The sequence below is a fragment of the Cydia amplana genome, chromosome 14 (genome assembly GCF_948474715.1).
Source record: "Cydia amplana chromosome 14, ilCydAmpl1.1, whole genome shotgun sequence".
Lineage (NCBI taxonomy): Eukaryota > Metazoa > Arthropoda > Insecta > Lepidoptera > Tortricidae > Cydia > Cydia amplana.
In genome coordinates, this window is record NC_086082.1 from 5,937,762 (window position 1) to 5,963,392 (window position 25,631).

General features: G+C 37.9%; 2 protein-coding genes across 3 annotated transcripts; one reads left to right on the plus strand and one right to left on the minus strand.

The window, feature by feature from the left end:
* Nucleotides 1-207: 207 nt before the first annotated feature.
* On the plus strand, nucleotides 208-13,258 carry LOC134653985 (centrosomal protein of 162 kDa). The gene is made up of 5 exons (XM_063509353.1): nucleotides 208-693; nucleotides 9,377-9,923; nucleotides 10,397-10,918; nucleotides 11,310-11,527; nucleotides 13,001-13,258. Exons 1-5 carry the CDS (start codon nucleotides 304-306, stop codon nucleotides 13,229-13,231), a joined length of 1,908 nt encoding a protein of 635 aa, XP_063365423.1. The 5' UTR covers nucleotides 208-303; the 3' UTR covers nucleotides 13,232-13,258.
* Nucleotides 733-25,258, minus strand: LOC134653986 (carboxypeptidase B-like). 2 transcript variants are annotated; one of them, XM_063509356.1, is made up of 11 exons: nucleotides 25,122-25,258; nucleotides 24,773-24,997; nucleotides 19,543-19,667; nucleotides 18,065-18,392; nucleotides 16,010-16,236; nucleotides 15,172-15,174; nucleotides 3,759-3,919; nucleotides 3,394-3,525; nucleotides 3,127-3,223; nucleotides 1,647-1,793; nucleotides 733-1,214 (listed from the first exon to the last, which is right to left on the minus strand). In XM_063509356.1, exons 2-11 carry the CDS (start codon nucleotides 24,960-24,962, stop codon nucleotides 975-977), a joined length of 1,650 nt encoding a protein of 549 aa, XP_063365426.1. In that variant the 5' UTR covers nucleotides 24,963-24,997; nucleotides 25,122-25,258; the 3' UTR covers nucleotides 733-974. The 2 variants fall into 2 exon arrangements, with proteins under 2 accessions (XP_063365426.1, XP_063365425.1); XM_063509355.1 differs by lacking the exons at nucleotides 15,172-15,174; nucleotides 16,010-16,236; nucleotides 18,065-18,392; ... (1 more) ...; nucleotides 24,773-24,997; nucleotides 25,122-25,258 and adding exons at nucleotides 4,343-4,476; nucleotides 5,197-5,388; nucleotides 5,597-6,115; nucleotides 8,002-8,129.
* Between the last annotated feature and the right edge of the window lie 373 nt (nucleotides 25,259-25,631).

Here is a 25,631-nt window from a genome sequence, read left to right on the forward strand (position 1 = left end):
AACGAGACTTCCGCTTGTAAATTGTAACTTGTAGCTTTATAAAATAGGCCACAGGTGGGCCTCACCCAAAGAGTAGTATTATATGGCCTCACCTTCCGAATTTTCCTTGTTTCGAAGTTCGAACCTTCCGAATGACAGGTGGGAACGGGACGTCGCTCATGTGTCAACAAGAAAAAAAAAATCGTTGCTAAGCAACAATTGTTAAAATGTTTGTTTTATGGATTTCCCTAAACAGAGTGTCGGTCTTATTAACAATTACTGTCTAAAATTCTATAAGACAACTCATACTTTCAATTAGACATAATGGCACAAAGTTCTGTTTCCGTGCGAGATTACACTAGTAATTCTAACGACAACAGTTTGTCCACTAAAGAGTTTCTACAGAATGAACAATCTTGTGAGAAGTTTAAAGACAGTGACGAAGAAATCAAGATGATATTGACTGAAATTAATAAGCTTTCTGGTGGCAACAACAACAACAGTCTGCTTGCTGGTGACACCGACGATGTTGATGTCATACTCAAGAGAGCGGAAAATATTGCATTTGAAACAGAAAACTTATTAAAAAGTAGTCCTATAGCATCTGTTCTAAACATAGCTCCAGAAACTAGTAACAATAAAGTACCAGAAATTAAAGTTACTAAACCAGCAGATAATGATAATAAGGCTGAAAATAAAACTCCTGTGCACAAGGTAAGATTTTTTATTCTTGCTTATAATTTTTTTAGTCTCTTTATTTAATATTCATAAAAATCACTTTCACTTATATCTAATAATCTAAAATAAATAATTAAATATTGCCTAAAGTATGTTGTACAATTGATTTGTCTCTTACATGAGCCAGTTTGTAAAAATTCGCTATTAAGTATAAAAAAGATTTTCTTATTTTCTCTATGGCAAATTTTGTCTCTGCTTAAATATTAGTTTAATTCTTATTCTGTTTTAACAACTCTCAAGTCCTTTGAAGTGCAACATTATCCATGATGAATGATCTTCATAAGTGCCCGAAGTCCCGCTAAAGACTCCTTTGCCACGGGATCGATGTAAGATGTGGGCAGGATGAAGCCGTAGCGGCCCGTGTCGCTCAGTTCTACAGTGTAACTGTACTTGATGCCCTGAGCCTTAGCCCAGTCATCGGAACCCCCGGAGGCTGGGTACAGGAGGCCACTGGATGATCCTACTGAGTACTTGGAGCCACCAGTTTCTTCAATAGCCTGAAAATAGTGAACAGTTTCACATTCACAGCTAAAATATTCACATATTCATGTTTTGGGTACTAATTGTAGTACTAAAGTAGAAAATGTTCCAGCAAACCAGTTACTAAAATTATGAAATATTATATGCCGGGAAAAATTATAACTTCTCATATTGTTGTATGGGGTACAAAACTTTTCATATAAAAAAAAGAAATAATCAATTAAAATTATTTTAAGAACTTATCAAAGTAGGCTTTTAAATGATCATATTTTGGGTATACTAACGTATGTATACTAATATAACAACATAATCATATTTTTTATAACTCCATAATAATTACACTGATTTCTGTAACACAGGTCTTTATCTAGTTCAGAAGTCAGGGACTTCAAACCCACTTAGTAACTTGTTTTTTGACAATAAAAATATTTTATTAAAAAAAAAATTACCTTAGCAATAGTCTTGCCGACTTCATCAAGGTCCTTGTAGTCTGGAGGCACCACATTGTCATAGCCCCAGGGGTACAGCAAGTATTGACCGTAGCTGTGGTATGTCAGGTATGCTGAGAAGTTGGTACCACTGGCTTTAATGAAATCCTGACAAGGAAAAGATTTTATAAATAACTAGCGACCCGCCCCGGTTTTGCACGGGTTAACAAATTATACATAAACCTTCCTCTTGAATCACTCTATCGATTAAAAAAACGGCATCAAAATCCGTTGCGTAGTTTTAAAGATCTAAGCATACAGACAGACAGACAGGGAAGCGACTTTGTTTTATACTATGTAGTGAAGAGTTAAACCTTAAATGTGACACCAACAAACATGTTACATGAACCCTTCCCATGGTAAAAATAATATTAGGGGACGTCTTCTGGGCTACTTCACAAATTTAATAAACGTAATCTAGGTTTGCATCAATAAACAAATTAAATTACAGCTCATGGGCTGTAAGTACGTAGTGTACGTCAGTATCATAAGTATAGGGCCTATCTATCTTATAAGTTTCAAATTAGACCAATTTAAAATATGCGCTATGGCTTACATTTAATGTTCGTTAAATTTGTAAGGATACGTCTTAGAATATGATCTATTCAAAATAAGATATGAGAAAATTTATAGACATTACGTATAACCCAAGAAAGTAGGTACCTACTTATATGATCCAGTAATTGGACGCATCACTAGTTGTAATGTTACTATTGAAAATAATCAGCTATATCTGTAATCTAATCGTTTCAATTATAGAACCTCAACACGAAACTATAAACAACGATCATCGAAAAGGACATGCACTTTCCAATTAACTTAAGTATGCTTTTTATATAAAAGTGCTCGCTTCAAACGCGGTAGATCTTTATCTTCTGTTATCTTTTCAAGTAGGAAAACTTGGGTATTTCATTATCTTAATGGTGGTTCTTGAGAGGCGTCCACGTGAAAAAAGGCAGTATGCGAAGGCCTCCGACAATGTGAGCTGAAAGATCCCTGTGATCTGTGCATGAAAGCAGGAGCTAGCCTTGAATCTTTAGGAGAGGGTTTTGTCAAGTAGTATCGTGATTTTCCTGTCTCCCTTGATGAGAATTCAGAACAAGGCCAAAGCTATGATATAACTGCTATCTTTAATGATATCTTTACGATCTGTAATTGCCAAGGAATAGACAAATTGCGGGGGTGAAATCTGGTCAGCGGTTAGCCCTAAGAAAGGGAGGTACATCTATTTGTAGTACTTGTATACTAGAATGTCGACAACGTACAGAATACGGTGTGGAAAAAATTGCTCTCGACACTTTAAGACCTTAATAGTTGTTTGTGTAACGGGGGAGTTAGAATTAACGGCCAGAGTAGTGCCGCATTTCGCATTGGTCTGACTCTGGTTTGACCTAAAATGGTGATGATTAGTTGACGAATGGTTGACGAATTGGGTACTCACAGCGAGAGCCTTAGATTCCGGTTCCGAGAATGCGGTTCTGCCGCGGAAGGTTTCGCTGCAAGGGTTACTGGAAGCTCCTTTGCCTCCCCATCGGTATCTGTAAAGAATATAGGTACCTAGCTGTTGAATTGGATTGGCGTTTTGAGAAGTTTCCTTTAAATAATCGATAACGATGATGCTTAGCATTCGTAGTAGTGACTTTTAGCCGTTACTCTGTAGCGATCTCATTATCAACTTCAATGTTTTATATTATTAAGGTTTAAGTACCCGAAGTTCCTGTTGAGATCTGTCCCCGAGCACACTCTGGCCAGGTTGCTCGGTTTCCTGTTTTTCCGCCATAGCCGGTCGGTTGTGTGAGTGTACTCATAGCCATCAGGGTTCACCACGGGCAAGAAATACCTGAAAAAATTATGGATTTTTGTTGGAGAAGGGGAACTAAAGCGAGCACACTAAGAGAAAATCAGAAAAAAGCCTAGTTTGAAGGCGTTAAAATTACCTATAGCCTTATGTTAACGCCCGCCTGCGTTCTGCCTTTCTGTCGTATAATCAGCAAACACTGGCAAGCTGCATAATATGGCGAAGGCTTGACTCTAAGACGTCTGATATCAGTCCAATATATTCTATTTTCTTACCAGTCCGTGTTTTTGATGTCATCCGACTCCTCGTCGAAGTTCTCAGCGAACTGGTTGATGAAGTAGGTGACGGTCGCCGGACTGATCCACTCCCGGGCGTGGATGCCTCCGTCGATGAACACCGCTTTGTTTGTTGGCTTGCCGTCGGATATTCTTAACATCTAGATAAATAATCAATAGTCAGAACTTGGGTATGGGTCACCGTACCAGGGATTGGAATTTTTGTAAACATGTCCATACAAATTGACCGGTATTCATTATTCTTGAGCGTAGGTATTGTTTTTATTAGCTGGAACTGTAGAAAGTAGAAATACTTATATATCTAACTTTCCGCTAACTCTTGTATGACTCTCCTCTAACGTAGCAATTAGATCTTAAAGGTATAGTATACCGACTCGCGAGATTTAAGCCTCTAAGCGAGTAGGTACCACCAGGGGCCCGTTTCTCATAAGCTTGTAACTTGTAAAACAAGCGGATGTCACTTTTTGACAGCTTTTGTTACAAAGGGACTTCCACTTGTATTACAAGTTTTTGAGAAACGTGCCCCAGCACCTATTGTCGATAAACGCAGTAAGTGCAAATACCTTTAAATCGCGACCTTCATGCGATTTTCCGATTGACTTCGTACTAATAAGAGTCGGATACGTTTTAGCTAGATATTCCATAAATCCGTGGATATCCTCTAGCCTGTGATATTGTTTCCATGTCATGCGATGTCCTGAAAACAAAAACCTAGTTTCAAAATCCTTTATCATATTCATAAAGGTGTCGAACGAGTTCTATCACACTAGTTTGCAGTTAGTTACAAAGTCATGACTTGCCGGACACAATTGGGTCAGTGGAACAGAACATGCAACCGCAGGCAATTTTTTAGGTGTTTAGACACAGTAGCTCGAGCCTTATTATCTATATATATCAAGTGATTATCTCCTTTATCTTATCCGATGTTAATCATTTCTGCATCTTTATTTTTCATAGCGTAAAGCTGCTTTTGCTACTAAACGGTCGAATAAGATGTCTTTGAAAATAAGCACTCGATGTGACTCGTGATCGTGCTAGTTGAATCGTGCAGTTGTGCGTTGTGCCTAATAGCAACGAACCCCAATGGGCTTCCGGCCAATACTCCATGGGTAGATTAAGAGAATTATACCCCATGTAGGCACCCACTAAACCTATTCGGCGATGGGAGGCCCTGTAACGCCAAAAAGTGTAAGCTCTAGCTGCAACAGAACGATATGGACCCGTCGAATATTGTTAATGTAATAGTTCCCGGCGAGTACAAGCAATTTTCGGCCAATGGGTGAAGTCTCCGGTTTTTTATTTTCATAATTGATGACATGTTTAAGGCAAGTTCAATTAATGAATTTTATGATATGGCAGTATAACTTTAGTTTCCGTGACATTTACTATGGAAAATAATGGTTAGTAAATTCAATACCTCTTCTATCGTGAAGTTCTAACTCCTCAGGGCTAAGAGGCGGGTTCTCTTCATCGATTCTCTTCTGTAAATCCTCAATGATGACTTCAAACGAAATGTTTTCCCGCTTGAAAATCCTCGTCACGTTTTCTATAGCGTCGTGCCTGACCAGTATGTCGGCGGACGAGTGATCGCCTCCCCATGTCGAGACCACTGCAATTATACAAAAGGTCATTAAAAAGATTTATTGCATTGTTGTAAATTGTTTTACGTGTACCTTACGAGTACATTACTTAAAATATTGTATGTTAATGTGCAAAATGCATTTAATCGTGACTTAAAACCCACTTCTCAACGGTTTAGATTGCAGTCGCACAAATTACCTACTTAAACTTACGAACTTTAATAACGAATAACTTACGGTTTCTACGTCTCAGTCTCGTTATAACTGCACGAACTCCAGTCCTGTTTGTGCTGATTTTCCACACCTGAGCTCCGGAATAGTCAACTTTGACCTCATTTTTTGTAAGATCACCTATCTTGGGTATTATAACTGCTGGTTCTTCTTCTATAACCGGATCTATAACTGGGTCCGTTTCTTTAGGTGCAACATCTGATTCTTGCAGCTCTATTTTTGCAGGTTCAGTTGCGACTGAGCTTTCTAATTCAGATTTGTTGGAAGCTTCGTTGGTAGCGTCATCGGAGTCAGATATTTCTGGTTTTTCTTCTATGGGGCTTACAGAATCAGGTTTAATAGGTGCTGATTCTGCTGCCGCAGGTTCAGCTTCAGGTTTCACGGGTGTTTCATCAACTTTGTCAACTATGGAGCTTTCAGCGTCAGTTAGGGTGCTTGTTAATTCTGATGCGGATGGTTGAGCTTGATAAGTTGAAGCATCTTCTATGTTAGATGGCTGGCGAACACTGTTTTTAGCCGGGAATTCTAAAAATAAAAAAAAATGTTTAGCTTTCGAGAAGTGAAGATTGGATTTAGGTAAGTACCTAATTAATTTGTATGTACCTACTTGTACTAATTTAAAGGCCACCCTTGTAAGTAATATGTTGATAAAGATTTTTTAGGAATATTTTTCTTGTAGGTATACATTTGAACAATATGCCGCAGTAAAAAAATATCGTCAACGTATATTTGGGTCAGCTTGTAAATATAGAATCCATTACATCCGTTTTTTTCGTTGTAGATTCTTTCATAACAAGATAGAGTGCATTGATATCAAACACGATATCAAACAATTTAGGATTCTGCACGTAATAGTTCTTTTACCGCAAAGAGTTGTTAGATTTATGTAGGTATTTATTGATTGTAAAACGCAGTCTAATAATTTATTCAGCACCTCCCTCCCAACCTAAATCCTAATAGTTATAACATTCTTCTGTCAAAATTGCATTATCTTTTAATTCTACGATCGATTACAAACTCCCATCATTTACTCGTACTTAATATTGAGATTTTGTAAGGCAAAAGTATAAAGCCGGCAAGACCTATGAATTTAGATTGTGTTGTTATCTTTAACTCCAACACCCGGAAGGAACTAAACACATTAAAACCCCGGCCGAGTTCAGTGTTTCTGGACTTGCCTTGGTACGTGAGCGAAATCTAAACCAATTCCGGTAGCTGTAACAAAATCAAGTTCTGTACCTAACCGTTAGGACAAGATCGGGTGGCCAGTGGGAAAGCACAGATCTCCCGCCCTCGATGTTGCATATGTATAAGGTATTATAAGATCCGCGCCAACTACGCATTATTTAGATGCAATCAGCAGCATCAAAAGGCTGTTTACCCTCTAATAGGCTAATAGATTTACCTACAAATACAGATAATATCTCTAATGTTCGCTACCAAAAGTATAGTTAATTTAGTTTTTGGCCCGTTCTTACAAATGCATAAGTCAAAATGACAGATTAAAACAAACGATTATTAGGTAATTGAGGATTGTAGCGCGATTATGCCCAATCTCTTTTTATAAATAAAGCTATTAGAGAGTGCATTTACGTGTGCAGGTTCACTACATTCGTAGGTAGGAGGTTCCTGTAGTTCCCGCGTTCCAAGGTGAATGACTTTGACCTAAACCTAATGCGGTGTCTATATGAGGTAGTCAATTGTGGAAAAGCACGGAGAAAGTCATTAAACATGTCACAGGTAAAGGCTACATTTGAATATTGTACGAGTGGTGTAAATTAGTATGCCGGCCACGGGCGCTCGCAATTGATACCGTATCACAGAACACCATTGATATTCGAGTCGGCAGCCACTTTTACCTATTTATTGACGTGGTACAACTAATTTTAATTAATTTATTGTTTTTTTATTTTATTTTATTGTACAGCTTAAGCTATCGCCTTTTGTTTGGTCTACGGACAAAGCAGGACCATATTTGTTATGAGGAGATCCTTATTTTTCCTGAGGACCGTGGAACCCATTCGAAAATAGCGGATTAACCAATATGTTTATAGATAAGAGGTGTTAAACAATGTAATGCAATAGATCTAAAAAAAGATGATAATAAGTAAACAAATTTCATGACAATTTAATTGCCTTAAGGATGGATTGGAGCTGGTGTCTGTCTTAGTTAGGAACAAATGAACCGATGTAGATAGCTAGCGATTGTGTATGACTCTATGTTAATATTTATTTGTTTGTGTGGTATAATCCAAAGGTAGAGTCAAAATCTTCTGTCCAATAATTATTAACTAAAAACGGTATTAAGATTAAGTGCTTTATTGCAAAGTTCAGGATATACCTATTAAGATAAAATTATCATAAACAGTTACTGACCCGTTTTATTCGGTTTTATGAATAGAATTTATTACCTTGTCCCGGAGCAAGTTTGTTGATGAACGGAGTGCCCAGCACCCCGGAGGCTGCCAAGACCACAACCAGCACGGTCCACGACTCCATGGCTACTGACGGTACTGGCTCTTGGCAGTGACCGCTTGCGCCGGCGCCGCGAACTTGGGAGGCTTTTCAAGTTTTCATTATCAAGTGGTTTTGGGATCATTGTTATTCAGAGTGTATAGTGTATTTGGGAGTCGATTTTCTAGTGCTGCTACGTGTAACCTTTAGTTTAGCATAATTAAGAATTTAAGATGCTTATTGGAAAGGCGGCAATTCCAACCGGCTTGCCAGTTTCAAGATATAGCTATTTATATCTTTGAAGAACCATGTCATCATTTGTAACTATAGGTACCTACACCTCTGGATATTTTTCCCAATTTCACTGACCATTGCTCGATGAGTGGATAATGTATCGCCCCGTATTAGATACCTATAGTTCCCAACTTACTAGTCTTACTACTTCGGATCCATTCTATCGAAATCTAATTTTCATTTAATTACATAATCAGTCAAGCATTCATATTACTTTTCGAAAACTTTAATTATGCATTTCGTTTTTTTTTTGGCATAACAGTTATACCTACACATGCGCAGTATCCTAGGCTCTAAAATATTACTTAGGTATAGTCTTTTTATTACACTCTGATTTTCTTGTACTTTTTACCAGATATCGAAGTTTTTCCGATGTATAATGTCCATTTCGGAACCAGAATGACAACAATATAATGAGGCCCGCTCGGTCATTGCCTCCGAGTTGCAGTTATTTAACACTGTTGACAATCTTCCTCTCGAACGGGTTTATCTTCTTTTTCGTATTTTAATATTAGAAGAAACTTGATGGAAAAACTGTTTTGCTCCAAATAGAGTTCATGATACGGTAAAATGATGTTAGTTAGGTTTCGAGTGCTTACTCACTTTTTAGTTTTTAATTATATTCGTGTGATTAATTATACCGATTCATCGATCGATTTATGGGATTTCTTTACACGTCGATTTACCTTTATTAGGTGAACGGTGGTGGTAGGTATTATTGTTGTTCACCTATAGGTAAATATACCTATGTAAGGACAGGATAAATAGGTCACGTTACCTACGTGAGTTTGTGGTTACGTGTGCAACACAGCATTGTTTTATTTGTCATGCAGTAATTAAAATAATTTACCGAATTGTATCAACAATTCAACATAACTATAATTAGAGTACCTACAGTTAGAAAAAATACAAACGGGTTTTTCTACTGCACAAAGTTTCAATAAAATAGTCAGTTTCAATAGTCAGAATTAAAGTATTAGTGTAAGTACGTAGCTACCTATTCACAAGATTTAACTCATGCTTACCTTGCATTTACAGGTGGTTAAGCAGAGTGGTAAAGAAAACGAAATTCGACGTAAAACCAAAGCGAGGCCTTATTCAGCCGGTGTCATCGATTCCAAGAAAAGAGAGTCCGCGAAAGTCGCCAGGTTCGTCACAAATTCACCAAAACGTGCCGTAACTTGCAAACACGAGTCTTTGATTGAAGAACTCAAAGACACCACCGAAAGAGCCAAAAGTCTAGAGCTTGCCAACGTACAATTGACAGACGACAACAAAGTTTTGAGAAAGCAATTAGAAAAAGTAAACGAAGAGAAACATGTTGCTGATCTCAAGTTGGTAGAATGCGAAAAGTTTATCGGACGCATAGGAAAGGAATATGAAAATAGAAACGCCGAATTAAAAGCGGTGAGACAAAATGAGAGTAAATTAATGGCGGAACTGCAGAAGGAGCGTAATGAGAGGAAGAATTTAGCGTTACAGCGCGACAAGGACTCTGCTATTACTCAAGATTTGCAGAGACAAGTCAAGGAAATGGAGATGATTTTGAGGAGGAAACATCCGGACTCTGTTTCAGCGTTAATAGGTTAGTATCATAATATTATCATTTACTTATTGTCATCTCGGTTTTTCCCGAGAGAGATTTGGTCTGTGTCATTTCGCTTTCCTCTCCAGTCAGTCACAGAACTTACAGAGGTTTTTAATGTTCAGTCCAGAGAGTTTACCGTGAAATAAAAATTTCGTTATGTGGCTATCTATCGCTCGAATATACAAAAGTGATAGAAATGCAGATAACGAGATTTACACGATTTACGCGGTAGGTAATCTTCAGGTTAAATTGTTATAAAGTGTAACGCTCCTACGGTAGATGTCGCTAGGGTCCCCTTAACCCATATGGTGGAAAGATTTGCTGGCTATGGAATTGGATGAGGTCTTGGCGGTTCAGATGGCAGAGCGCTGGAGTATCGATCCAGAGGCCGTGAGTCAAGTCACACCCAAGATAGTATTTTGTCCACTTTTCAATTTATTCTAAGCTTAAGTTGTTATGACTTATTTCAGTGGCTGCAAAATCGTCAACTGTCGAGGACAATAAGAAAAAGTTATTAGAGGAACGTATCGCGCGTTTGGAACAAGAACTAAAAGACAAAGAAACCCACTTCCAGGGAATACTGCTGACCCTCCAAGAAAAGTTTGGTGACATGAAACAAAAATATGAGAACCACATTATAGACGTAGAACGTCAGTTAATGGAAGACCGAAAAGTGAACACTGAATTAAAAAATAAATTGAATAAGCTTAATTTGGTGGATACAGCTTCCCAAACTGTACCAAGGGGTCAGCATTGTGTAAGTACGCAGACGGTTCTCAAACTTGACAGGGCGTCTTCTGCCGTGGCCGTAAGCAGAATGACGCAGAATTCGGCGCTTCTTATAAACAAACTGAAGGAAGACAGTTACCTTTGTGCCACTATAAAGGGTCTGCAGGCGGAACTGACAGCCAAACAACGAACTATTGCCAAAATTAACCGAGAAACTGAAGACCTGAGGAAGAATTTACGTAGTCTGCAAAAGGAAAAAGAAGGTGCGTATTAATTTAATTACTTATTATATTTTTAGTTTTGGTTATATTTCGTCTCGTATTTATGTTCTCGAATAACCTGTAACATCAGGTGGGGGAGGTAGCTTCACAGTAGAAAACAGGTAGAGTGAAGATAACTCGATCCATCTTATAATTATGTTCAGTCAGTCATCGTTAATGTATTGCCTTTTGGACCTTTAAAAAAATTCCCGCCCTAACCATTGTTTTTTTTTTAATATAAGGCCGAGATACCATAGGTACATAAATATATATTTTAATCTTTTTGTTTTGACTATTATATCACTTTATTTAACATTTCTTTTCACAAACAACTTTAACCTTTTAACTCGCAATAGATGCATAAGAAAATATAATAGGGGCTATTTTGTTCCAGTCCTGCTCCATTTAAATCCTCAAAAGAAACCAGGCTATAGACCAAGCGCCAAATCAGCCGAGAACATTCTAGTCAAAGTGACCTCAGAGATGGAAGCCGAACTATCAGAGAGTAAGAAACATCAGGAAGTGCTGATGCAAGAAAGAAGCAGCTTGCTTGACTCGCTCAAACGGACCAATGAGGAGTTCATACTGCTTAAGAAGAAAAGGATTCAGGATGTAAGTACTAATGGTTATCGGGCCCTACTGCGTGCATGCATAGGCAAGGAATTATTACCAGGGGGGTGTCACTCCGCAGTTTAGGTACATTTGGCCGGCGCGCCCATCGGACAGGCGTATGGCAGTGGGCTGCCGCTCGGCGTGCACGATAGTCGTGTCACGCGGCGCTCGCGCAAAATTGAAAATACACAATGGCTTCGAATACTTCCGTGAGAATCAGACATACTTACTATCTCCGGTTTAAAAATGTATGTTGACATAATCAACGTTTGTAATTCCTACATACATATTTATCTTAAAAATAATAAATCAGTGGGTATAAAGTCTATTTTTTTATTCGGTAGACTGAAATGACAGTTCATAGTATGAAATGACATTTTATGTTCATACTATGAACTGTCATTTCAGTCTACCGAATAAAAAAATAGACTTTAGGTATAAAAACTTGTCAAGTGATAACCCCGTGCCGACACTCACAGCTCGGTCATAAGTCATAAAACTGCGTCGCGCAAAGGAGATTCACGGTTCATGCGCGGTTATAAGTTTCAATTGACGACCGGTCTGGCCTAGTGGGTAGTGACCCTGCCTGTGAAGCCGCGGTCCTGGGTTCGAATCCCAGTAAGGGCATTTATTTGTGTGATGAGCACAGATATTTGTTCCCGAGTCATGGTTGTTTTCTATGTATTTAAGTATTTGTATATTATATCTATCGTTGTCTGAGTACCCACAACACAAGCCTTCTTGAGCTTACCGTGGGGCTTAGTCAATTTGTGTAAAAATGTCCATTAATATTTATTTATTTATTATTATTATTTAATTTTGCTTGCAGACGGCGATATAGGTGTAATTTTATACCTAAATCTGACTTTTGTGAAGGAGTGAATTTTCTGTACGGTAGTACTATTAGTTATTCTGTGTTATTACTATAGACGCCCCTGTTCGTATAAGGACTAGCGGGCCTATTGGTGTTTATTTAATCCATTAAGATCATAGGACCAGGCACATTAAATCGTAGTTTATTTAGTTTAGGTTGTAACTGTTGTAAGTAATGATTATACTTAATTGCCCGTCGTTAATCCATCACTTAAAAATATTGCATCGAGTTGCATCATATTAAAGGCCAGTTGCACCAACCACAATGGGGTTGGCAGGTCGAAGTATTTTTTTTTAACTTGTCAATACTAATAACTAATCCTACGAATAGTGTCAAATTTGTGTGTGTTTTTACCCTTTAAGCCAAATCTCATAGAACAAAACTCAAGATAGGTAAAACATGTTCTGGCGCCATCTATTAAAACTTTTGTCAGTTGCCAACCCCATTGACAGAGCCACTCTGCAGAGAACAAAGGAATTACCCATACAATCAAATTTAGCTAAGTGTTAAAGGTGACAGGCGGAAGTCCGTAACTGTATAACCTATTGTTTTGTCACCTCTTAATATATTACAATTATGTATAAGTATTTTTTTCGTAGCTCCACACACTTCAACTGGCCCACGAAAAGGAGCTGATGCAGATGAACATGCAAGTATATCCCCTGCAGGAAGAAATCAAGCTTTTAACCAGGACGGTGGAAATACTCCAAGAGCGTGTTAGGGCTGCCGACGACAAGCTCGTCAAGTACCAGGCCAGTGCTAAAGAGTATGACGTCCATGCGGGTGGTGACAACCCTAATTTTAAAAATAGGAAAGATACTGGGCGTTGATTTATAGACTGAACGTAATGGTAGAAGAGGTGTGGAAAAGTCGTGCTTATATCGAATTAGACAGCGGTAGATGTCGCTGTATACGCCCGTACATTATCCGGTAACTCAGACTTTTAACCCTAGCGTGTGCGGCGCATCATCGTGAACCTTGTCCGAATGCACGAAGGTTGATATTAGCCTGTCGCCGCGAGCGTCAGTTGATTGGCGGTCAGAGAGTTTTAACAATACTTTTGAGTAAAGTAAAATGATTTAATAACCAAGAAGAATTGATTAAATACAGTATGCAGATTATCGACGACTTCTACACTAGGCTATGCCTGTCGTGAAAGTCAGCTACACAGACCGTTACCATAAAACACTGTATAATAGCGCGCCTGTCAAACTCGGGGCACTTTTTTCTTAGGCTACCTCTTTTACTACTTATTAACAACTTTTTGAACCGTGTTGAATAATGTATCGAAGGCAGAATATAGATACTCTTGCCAATTTGTGGTATCTTTTACTGGAAGCTCATTGCCGTTCAAAGGATTGAAACGGTTCAAGTAAATACAATCTATGAATGAAAATGTTTGAAATGAATTAATGAAATACGTACTTTTCGTGTTATGTTAGTTGATATTGCTTTTGATTGGTGTGTATACATTTAATTCATAGCACAAGTGCTCGTGCCTTAATTAATTTAATGTTAATTTTACATTATTCAGCTAGAATTAAGTTATTAATTATATAATTATTAATAGCTTGGGACCATTGTCAATGTTTTGGAGCGCAAATCAAACAAAATTGAGAAGAATTATGCAATGTATGAGTACCTAGTTGATTAGGTATCATTTAAATTACATTATCTACGCATTGTGAATCTAAATTATATTTTAAATTGAAAACTTTAAGGTAGTTTTTCGCCTGGCAAGTTTAGAATCCTAGGACTCATTGGGTTAATGTAGGTAACACTATCTACAATAATGAGGATAACCACTTTCGTAAGTACTGTCAAACTAGATCTCGACTCGGAAAAAGTGCTAAAAAGATGTCGACCTTATTGCCCATAAGTTAAGGTAATGTGTACATACTTTTATAACTTTGTCCGCATAGATATTTAACCTTTTTTTTGGACGCCAATGACCGATATATCCGGACCGTAGGTTCAACGCCAAAGACCGATTAATCAGTCACAGACCACAGAGCAACATCGACCTACGTGCATATACATAAAGCCCAACTTCAGTTTTGACACTTCAATGATGTGGCGTCTGAGTGACAGCTTTTGTGTTTGACACGGCACCTTTTCCACAGGTTACTTTGACAACGTACGCTATAGCAGTTTATAAGCGTTCTTAGCGCCACTGGCACGACTACTTTAAGGGTTCTTGGCGTTCAAAGGGTTAATCTCTCTACTGTACTAACAGTAACAGAGACTTAGTAAGTAGTAACTGATCATTGGTAGATCTTATCTTAATTGAATAAGGTTAATTTTGGTCATTTAATTGTGTCAACGAAGGTTTTAGTGATACTATTAGCCTATAAGCACAAACTAGATTTTAATGACTGTTCAGTGAGGTTCCTAAGTAAATTATGTCTAGTCAGATAATTATTTTTGTGAGTGATGCTTTACGATACCACCGATGTCGCCTTATGTATTGTGGTGCCTTCTAGTATATAATATGAAAATAAATGGTGATATTTCATTATGGGTCGCATTTTATTTACTTTTACGAAAGTAACAACAAACTGACTAATAGTAGCATGAATAGCTAGAAAAGTTGGAAAATAAAACATAGGACACTGATGCCAGTAATACATGTTTATTAACATAGCTCTATATACATTCATTGTAATTTGAAAATATAAATATACTATGTAGAAATTCACAAATTTCATAAAAACGTGGCCATCCTACAACATTAGGCTTGGTGTTCAACATTATTGCTGACGGTCTCAACGGTCTCATATCATAACCGATCAATACGGGCACATAAATAAAATAAATGCCACCTCGAAACTAAACTCCGCAACACAGATCAATCGGTATCGCTCACACATTATTGCAATCTAATACATATCACAATCGATGCACTTATAATAAATAAATTATAAAATTGTCAACCGAGTCCGTTTAAAATTCATTACAAGTATAAAACCATGTCAAAAACCGGCTCACCGCCGACGGTCACGCGGTCCACGGTGCTAAAACGCAAAAGTACCAAACGTTTTTAGACACAGCCTCACCGATTAGTCAACGGGAACGACACAAAAATCGTCTGACACGTCTTCTAAGAGTACATACACACTGGCGGCGGAGTCGGCGCGCCGGGGGGGTCGCGCTCGGAGCGGCCGGGCGGGTCGGGGCATAGAGAAAAAAATACATAGAGTGCTCACTCCATACATCAGTTTTAGTACCAAAAAGACTATTAGCATCTAGCATCGAGTAGCGGAACTATCAGTACTACTACTTGACAATAGATGTAGCACCTACCGGAAAGTCTTATGCTGTTGAGATAAGACTTTCCGGTCGGTGCTACATCTATTGTCAAGCAGCAGTACTGATAGTTCCGCTACTCTATGCTAGATGTAGACACTGAAATTAATAGTCTGAACTTAATAAAAAAAAATCAAAAATAATAATAGTCAAAAATCTTTTTAAGTTAAGATTAGTAGTTATGTCTTTTTACTGAAATAAACAGTTTAAAAATTTTTTTTTTTTTTTAACTGATGTATGGAGTGAGCGCTCTTGTCTTTATTTCTCTATGGTCGGGGCTAGTCGGCGTCGCCGTTGGGCACTAGGGGCTCCTCGTCCTCGTTGTAGTCGAGCGACAGCACGGAGGCGCGGCGCCGCTTGCCGGCCGGCGCGCCGGCGTCGCTGCGCGGGCTGTAGGCGCGCTTGTCGGGCGACGCGCGCGCGCCGTTCACCGCGCCCCGCGCCGCGCGCAGTTCCTGCTGCAGGTACAGGACCGTGCTCTGCATTCCCTCCACGTCCTCGTCCAGCTCTTGGATAAAATCGTCCAGTTCTGAAAATTACAGTGGTATAGGTCAACCAAATCTTGCCAGTAAAAAAAGGCGCGAAATTCGTATTTTCTATGGGACGATATCCCTTCGCGCCTACATTTTTCAATTTGCCAAGATCTACTGACAAGATCTGCTTGACCAAGTATATTTATCATATTTTTTTCGTACCTCTGAGCCTTCGAGCAACACGGAAGGGGGACGGCATTTCTACTATTTCCCCTCTGCCGAAGCATAGGTACAACTGTACCTATGGCGGTGCGTGTTGTGATTCGTCCGTACACAAAGAGATCGAGATGTACAAGATTTGTCTTTGACGTGTGTCATTTTCTATGTAAAGTCCGTCAACCAAATCTTGTCAGTAGTAAAAGGCGGCAAATTTGAAAAATCGCGGGTTAGCAACACTGTGTTCAAATAATTCCAAAACGCGTGTCATCTGTGTTTTATCTATGGAATGTGGATCATGAATGACAGCCGTCACCTTATTTGTTTTCATTCTGAATCGTTTCTGTTTCAAGCTTGTTTCAAGAGATATTTGTGCTGTCACCATTAAATACCAATACATTAAATAAGAATAAGCAAAGCTAAGGGGCCTACAATGTACAATCATGCTCGTTGATGGTAAACATTACTAAAAATTTAGGTTATGACAAGTACTGGAAGAACTCTTTCGAACTTTTAAGATTATGTTCAGTTTTTTTGTTTTAGGGTTAAAAGGCATAAATAAAATTAAAACGTATGCCTAAATCTATCCAACAAGACCATAAATTGTGCCCTGGAAACCGTCCATAGGCCCACATGTCTAATATTTTCAGCAATCAGTTGTGACTATTTACAAAGGTAAACCTTTTAAACAGTATTAAGAGCCTTGATTATATCGCCGTTCTTTCGCAATATCTACCTAATCCATACATGTTTGTTGCAGGATTAAATCTTGCCCAATGTAAGGCGTTCGTAGTAGGTAGTATCTTTTCAGACAATACTTATTTACCTATGGCGGTTTATGTACGTGTACAACGCAACCAAGTCGAAAAGTGACCCTTATCTTATTTACCTTTAAATTAAATAAACACCCAAATATCAGTTGTTTTATTTTTAATATGTATATTGTACAATATATACCAATCAAAAAAATTACACAGGTAGGTCATATTCATCCAGAACAGTACACTAATTTACATTAACAAGTGGCATATTATATTGTAAATAACAAATATATGCACTATCTAATTATCTGCATTTTGATATGATTTTATTTTAGTAAACTTAGAAGACATAGATAGGGAACAAAGAGAATATAAGCAGTTGTTTTTGATATCTTCAAATTTGTTCATCATTTTGATTAACATTGTTTTAACATCGCTTTTAAATTGTCCGTCCATGTTTCAATTTTTTTCAATAAACCGCGAGTGACAATTTGAATTGACGTACGCAGGGCGCGCTCAGCGGAAAAAAAATCTGATGGTTCGATGTACATTGCTGCTTTTCTTAGCGCAATACTGCTCTTTGAGTGTTGCCCTACTTTAGTTTGCTTTACATTGCTACTGACAAGATTTGGTTGACGGACTATAATTGCGTCGTCATTACAGATTGGATTTTGTATGTGAGTGAGAAGTGCGCCTGTGGGAACGTAGTGCCTCCCGCAAAAAATGGTAGAATGATTTATAGTTTGTATATAGCTTGGGCGCCTCTCTTCCGACATGTAGGAAGCCTGTGCTCTCGAAGCTCTAGAGCGTTAAATGCTAACTAAGCTTTTGAGAGTTCTGACCGTCATTAGTTTACATCTTAATGATATAGAGTTTATCTCGCTGGGATTTTTAATCGATTTCTTACCTGATTGTGACTTTTTTACTTCTTCACTAAAGCTTTTTTGCAGCGCCAGATCTCCCTCCAGTTTCGCTATCCGCCCGCTCGACGTCATGCGACCCAAGTCTTCATTCTCCTGATGTAGAAGCCTACACTTCGCCATCAGCTTTTTCCCCGTATTCGAGTCCGGCGTGAATTTCCACGCCGATAGTTCATTCTGTGTCTCTTCTAGTCGAGTCTTCGTGGACGTTAGCTCTTGTTTTAACCTTAAGATAAGTACGTTGACTGCCGGATCCAGTAGTGTCGGTCGCCCGTTCAGACTTGCATGTGATGATTTGAGCTCGGTAATTTGACTCTGGAAATTAAATATAAATATTTGTTTGAGATAATAGAGATGTTTTGTTGACCTGGGGAGGCAAATGACTATGCGTTCGGAATTATTGTTACTGCAATAAGGATGCGTATGCGATAAGAGCAGATAAGACATAGTCAGGTTGATATTGGGTTGTTACTCCAATCATTTAGGTATTGCATCGTCTCTGGCAAGCTGGATGATGAGGTCAAATTTATTTTAGGAATACTAATCTTTAAAACTGGCCGATAGTCGGCTATAGCCGACAAAAGTTACAGTATAAAATGCACCTTATTACATTTTAAAAAGTTTATAGTGTAGACACTGCAGACTGTCAGAAGTTTAATAAAAACAGATGGGGTAAATTTTTTTTTATTTCCAACTCAATTAATTACTCCTAGTTTGAGACTGAAAGATGGTTTAGATTTTATCACATTTTAATATACTTGAGTGAAATCCCTACTAATATTATAAATACGAAAGTAACTCTGCCTAAATCGCTGAACCAATTGAGATGAAATTTGGTATGGAGATAGTTTGAAGCCCGAGGAAGGATATAGGATAGTTTTTATCAACAATCATCATCATTCCATGCACACCAAGTCGCGGGCAGAAGCTAGTAAGCTAGAAAATCAAAAGAACTAAAACAATCCATCGACCATCAGTCCCCCACTATTGTAAACCTATTGTTTAGTTCTAATTGCTTTAGGCATATACATATGAAGAAGGGTACACGGAAAGAACATGTCTAGTCACTTTAGTAACATTTCGAGTAATCGCGGTTTTAAAATTTGGAACAATGTCAAAACGTATGGTAATTCCGTGACCAGGTCTTTTTTAACAAAAAAAAGTTGTATTACATGTATTATACAGTGGAAGCAATAGTGCATTACATACCTAGGGAGGTGAATTCGTGAATGCTCCAGATCGCTGGTGTTTGTGGCCCGAACCGAAGGTGAGGGCCATAAGTATGCGATCCGGGGCTTTACGAATTACCGCCCGTGGTTTGTCTAAAGTTTTACGTCTTGCCTTGGCCAGGAAGTGAGATTTCATTAAGAGCTCTACATTTCGAGATGAAAATCTCATTTTCCGACAAGTGACTAGATATGTTCTTTCCGTTGTACCCTTCATATTATGAAAGACATCCACTTACAACATAATCTTGTATCTCCTGCTCTTTAGCAGCGAGCCTCCTAACAAGCACCTTCTCCCTATGTTGTGATTCTGCATATTGCTGTTTGATTTTATCTTCTACCTCTTTCGCCTTTTCCAAGCTACCTGAAGATGGTTTACAATCATATTAGTAACAAAGTAGATGAACTACAATTTTTCAAATAATATATGTATATATATATATATATATATATATATATAGTACTTACATATAATATAGTTACTAGGTATGTTAATAATGAGATAAGTAGTTAGGTTATATAAACATGTTAGGTAAGATATAAACAAAGTTACAAAAAAGTTTAAAACATTATAAAACAAGGTTCTAGCACTAAATATGACTTTCAGTATAAAAATATTAAATAATGATTAAGAAAACAGTTACTTATCTGATAAAAGGATAAATATATATACAAAATGTACATTCATATTTTGGTTAAAAAGTGCAACAAAATGTAAGTTTAGGTCGTAAATAAATCATAGAAAAAATTTGGAAAGCAAGTGAAATTATAATAATTCTAAATTTTAAAATATTTGATCCAATATGTTATCAAATATTTCAAAATATAGAATGTTTTTTTAAATATTTAAGCCGAATGTGATCAATTGACATTATGTCCTTAAATAAATTAAATAATACAACAATCGACAACACCTTAACAAATTCACAGTAACCTGTTTTTCTGCCATCTTAGGCGCTTAGCATGTCGCTCTGATGTTTGAGCGAGCCAACGCTATGCACGTATTATAGCGACATCACGCTCATACATCGGAACCACGGGCGAATCATATCCAGTGAGCTAAGCGCCTTATGTCTAAAACCTTACTAATCTGGTTTTATTATAAGAAGCTTAGTATGGTTTATAACATAAAAAGGCAGTACTTATAGTAAAATTATTGTACCGAATACCTATATGAAACATCAACATTTAAAGGAAACTTGGCCTCCTGTTTCAAATTTACTGTACAGTTGAAAACCATTTGATGAAAACAAAATCTACAGCAGTACTTCTTTATACAAACATAGTCCCAATTTTCCTATCTATTTCACTATCCCTCTAATAAAAAAATAGAAACATCAAAAAACAGCTTTCTCAATAAGAGGGTTTTCCATCTCGAGTCTGGAATCATATGGATTTTAATATAAAAAGTATGTGAGTATGCATTGACTTTTAAATGCAAATTTTCTCTGAATTGGCACTGCTATTATGGGAATACACAATAAAAAAAAATTAAATTTTATTTCATCAACTGCTGTCACAAGACTAGAAATGTTAACGAATTTTTGGGGCCTTCAAGTTTCCTTTAAATCAAATAATAGCAATGGTATTATGAGTTTCGTCAAGTGATAAATATTTATCATATTATCATTTGGGGCATTATCTATGAAAAGGGACCTTACTGTCGATGACGCTTACGCCGCATGGCGTCGCGCGGCATTGTATTTATATCGGAGGCATCGGAGCATCGTTATTAATGACGTAAGTAACATCGACAATAAGGTCCCTTTTCATAGATAACGTCACATTTCTCTTTTGTCTGTGACAAAAGAAAAAGATGCAACTACAGCCCTCTGCCACTTTAAACCAGTTTGGAGTCTACTTATTGTCATAAAAGTGCACTTGTTCAGCTTGTATCTGTCTTATGGCTCCTCTACACGACGGGCCAACGCCGGCCACTCCAAGGGACGCATTTATGCGTTAGAGCAGCGGTCGGCAACCCGCGGCCCGTGAACCTGTCACTTACGGCCCGCGAGCCTCCCTGGCTATTTTATATGTAATATTGACAAACGACAATGTCTGATAAAGTCATAACCTCCTAAGGCCCAACGAAAAATTGAGTATGTAGTCAGTACGGCCCGTAGTCCTACCAGTAGTACTATTGTTTTATACTCATTCAGACCCAAGTACTTAGAAGACTTTTTTTAATGTTATTGTATTTATACAGCACCTACTACAGTACTTTGTTTTTTTTTTGCGAACTTGTTAAAGGGCTCACAGACAAAACAAAATAGTCCTTTAGAAGCCAATTTTGATAAGCGTGTAATTTAAAAACAAAATGATGGGTTTTCTATTAAGTCCTACTGGTAGGACCGTGGTACGCTATGACTACACAATTGTTGAAGGAGCTGGGTCTGAATAACAAAGTTAATAAGTACTATGGGTAGGACATTGGGCCTTAGGAGGATAAATATTAACAAAGTGCGGCCTGCGTCAATGTGGCCCTTGGCTGCTAAAAGGTTGCCGACCGCTGCGTTAGAGGGAGCAAGTGATATTGCTATCTTATTCTACCGCATGGCTGCGTCCCTTGGCGTGGCCGGCGTTGGCCCATCGTGTAGAGGAGCCATTAGGGTGGTATTCCACCTGTTCAATTTCTTTGTCCGATGTGCATTGCGTCTCACTTTCTTACTAAGCAAAATGTGAGATGCAATACACATTGGACAGATGGAATACCACCCTCAGTCACCACCAGGTTCAGAGCAGCCCAGCTTTCACAAATATCTGTACCAAGCCTCTATTAAAAGATGTTTAGATTAAAAGTAATTGCATGTTCAGATATTTTTGGGCACCTTGGCCACTGCAATATATCTCATGGTGACTGTATAGTATACTGGCATATTGCGTATTTTGCTGATCGAAAACTGTGCAGCTTTTAGAAAAAAAAATTGGATCATTCTGATAAGATATGACACAAGACTCCAAAATAGTGTAATCTTTTGTATGCTTAGAACTTTATTTGTCTGAAACATTTGGACCTTAATCTTGATTCAAGGTCACCGATTCAATACCAAATTTTGCCCAAAGCATACTAAAAGATTAATTAATATTGTACAGTGCCTCATAAATATTCATACAGATTGTGGAATTTCCACTGGGACAATTTGTATTTTATTTTTCTACAGCACTAGCACAGTCGCCATCAGATATATCGGAGCAGCTAAGGCGCTCACAAATATCTGGACACTCCTCTATTGTCAGGGCACTCTGCGTTATCAGATATTGTGAGCACATCGGCCGCTTCAATATATCTGATGGCAACTGTACAAAATTGGCAAAAGTTGTAGGTATGTTTTGATCATTAATGGTACATACTTGCCCATTATACTATAGTTGAAGAAGTTTTCATACCCTCATTCATGCTGAATAAGATTTGTTTAACTGTTCATACAAACATTGTTTTTAGACTTTTTAGAGTAACAGTCTTATATTGTAATAGTAAAATTCATTAGATAAACAGTGGCGGCCACATTGGCAAAATATCATAACAAATCTTTATTTCTATGGTAACAAAAATGTGTGTTACAATAGATTTGGTAACGTTGACTGTCACTATCTAATACTATCTATTTGATATTTACTGTTCATACATTGTTCCTGCTATAGCCAACTTGAAGCCAGTTACTTTACTACTTAAATGGTAAACTTTTTTAGAGTTCATACTTTTCAGCAATATTTAGTAAAATTAAAAATTGTTATGAAATCTAAAGCCCCGTCTCCATATCGCGCGGCAAGCTATGGAGACGGGGCTTAACATTTTGTAGATCAACATAAATACAGTAATAGTAAGACAGTTAATCACTGAATAAGCAAATATAGTAGGTCTATTAACAACATCCAATAGACTCTATTGGATAGATGCAGTGAATCTTCCCTCTACAAAATCTCAAATGAGGTTTTCCCCAAATTTTACGATATTATTTTAGCATGCACATGGTAATCCATCCTCAAGGTTGATTGATAATTGAGTTAATTATAATCTGGGTTAAATTAGTATCCTTTTTAACCACCAAAAATATGAAATAGGTGGCCATTATAAAGAGGTGGCTGACATTAGGGAAGTTTACCTAATAAAATTTTAGGCTATTCATTCATTAGGTTGCATCATTCAAGTAAGTACTATTACAATATTTTAAACTGATTGTTACTCATAAAAAATCATGTTTGTGTCAGATGTCAATTGTAAATATAAAATTTAATAAATTCATAAATATTTATCTTATTGAAGCAAAGCTAATTATGAAGATTGAATGAAATTTTTGATATCTCAATCATACTTCTGTCTATCTTATCAAGCAATATTTGTGCAACATGATGTAAATGTGTGTACATATGTATCTTTAAAAAAAGGAAAATAATTTGCACAAGTTCATTGCATGTAGGACAGATTTTTAGAAATGCTTCTTTTGGTCATTCTGAAAAAATATGCCTGCAGCCTAAAGTCTATTTTTTTATTCGGTAGACTGAAATGACAGTTAATAGTATGAACATGAAATGTCATTTCATACTATTAACTGTCATTTCAGTCTACCGAATAAAAAAATAGACTTTAATTGCTGCGACCCATACAAAATGTATGAAGAGTCGTGGCAATTAGACACAACCACAGACATATTCTCAGAGAATGACCCCTTTATATTTTACATAAGACTGACCTCATTCTAAATTCAGCAATGATCCTGAATAAGGAATGCTCCTAGTTCTAAATCGGTTTGGCAAAAATCAGGAAATCCCAGTTACGGTGTATAGAATATCAGTATCAAGGCACACCAGAAATTTTTAAAGAAAGAGGTCAGCTTTATGAAATCACTTAAATAAACAATAACTTAGTGAAAAGTTTAACAATTGGTATTACAAATCCAAATTAAAATAATGTTGAATCAAGTGACATTTACAATAACAATTTGGAGATAAGAAATGAATATACAAACAAATAAAGCTAGTAGGTACCAAATAATCTTATAAATAGAGCAAAAGAAGAAAAGAAAATCATATTTACTTTTTCATGTGAACATAAATCAGATGAATCTGCGTCTGGCACACCGAAGGCTGCCATCTTGGACAGAGTGAAAGCACTAGAACACTGGCACAGCTCCGGCTTACGGAGAGCACTTGACCTCAGGTCGCCTACACCATGACCATTGTAAGCACTTCCACTGAACACTCCACTGCTAACACAGGGCACCATCTTCTGAACCACCTTCTTGTTTAAACTTAAAACACCTATATACTCCCTTGTACCACAAATTTTCATCATAACATTCCAATCACAGTAACATTTCATTTAACATGTGTCATAACAGTATCACTAGAATTTTAGTTAAAGCATTGTCGATATACAGAAGAACTAAGTAATGTTTGCACATAAACAATCCGCGGGCGGATCACAGGCCGACCGCGACGCTACCAAGCCGATGAAACTGTCGTAAATACCTTCCAGCTGCTTGTTCAAGGTTTCGAGGTGGTCAATGTACGAGTCCTGCGAGGACCACGCGGACCGAAGCGTCTCCGCGGCAGCGGCTTCGAGTTGGTGCGCGGTCAACACAACGCGCGCGGCGCTCGCCCCGCCGTTGCTCGGTGACGCCGCCGCCGGCTCGCCATGCCGCTCCGACTCCTCGGACATTGCACTCTTACAAAAACGTTTAGAGGGCTTTTCGACTGAAACCAAATAACTGCTGTTAACGCCGCAAATTGAACACTCATTTGCATTTGGCCGCCGTTATCAGAAACCTGGAATTCACGCTCTTATACAACGAGAGGAGCTAACAGATGAAGTACTTACACTTTTTAAGCGTTAAACATAAAACTGTGAAGAAAAACTATACATTAGTTAATACTTTATCATTTAAATCGTAATTGTTATAAAAAATTACGAGGACACCGAACGGTACTCTATAGACGCCATTTTATCACGTAGCACTATAATGTTGCCAGAAATGCCAGATTAGATAGTTGCCAGGCCAGAATGCCGGTAAAGCCATTATAGCCAATTTAGACTCTCGCGCGAGCCACGTGACGAGCCGCGCCACGAGACGCGAGTTCACCGCTTACACTCGCGTTCGGCTTGTCATTCGGTTATAAACCTTATGCCGTGCCGTTAGTGTTTAAATTATATTAGCTCGACGAGCTTGCGAGCCACGAGACGAGCCGCGAGCCCATCGCTTACACTCGCGTCTCGTGGCGCGGCTCGCGGCTCGTCTCGTGGCTCGTGCGACAGTCTAAACTGCTTTTTACACACTACCGCACCGCACCAAAGTCGCGATGCGGTGCGGTAGGGTGTGATGGACCTAAA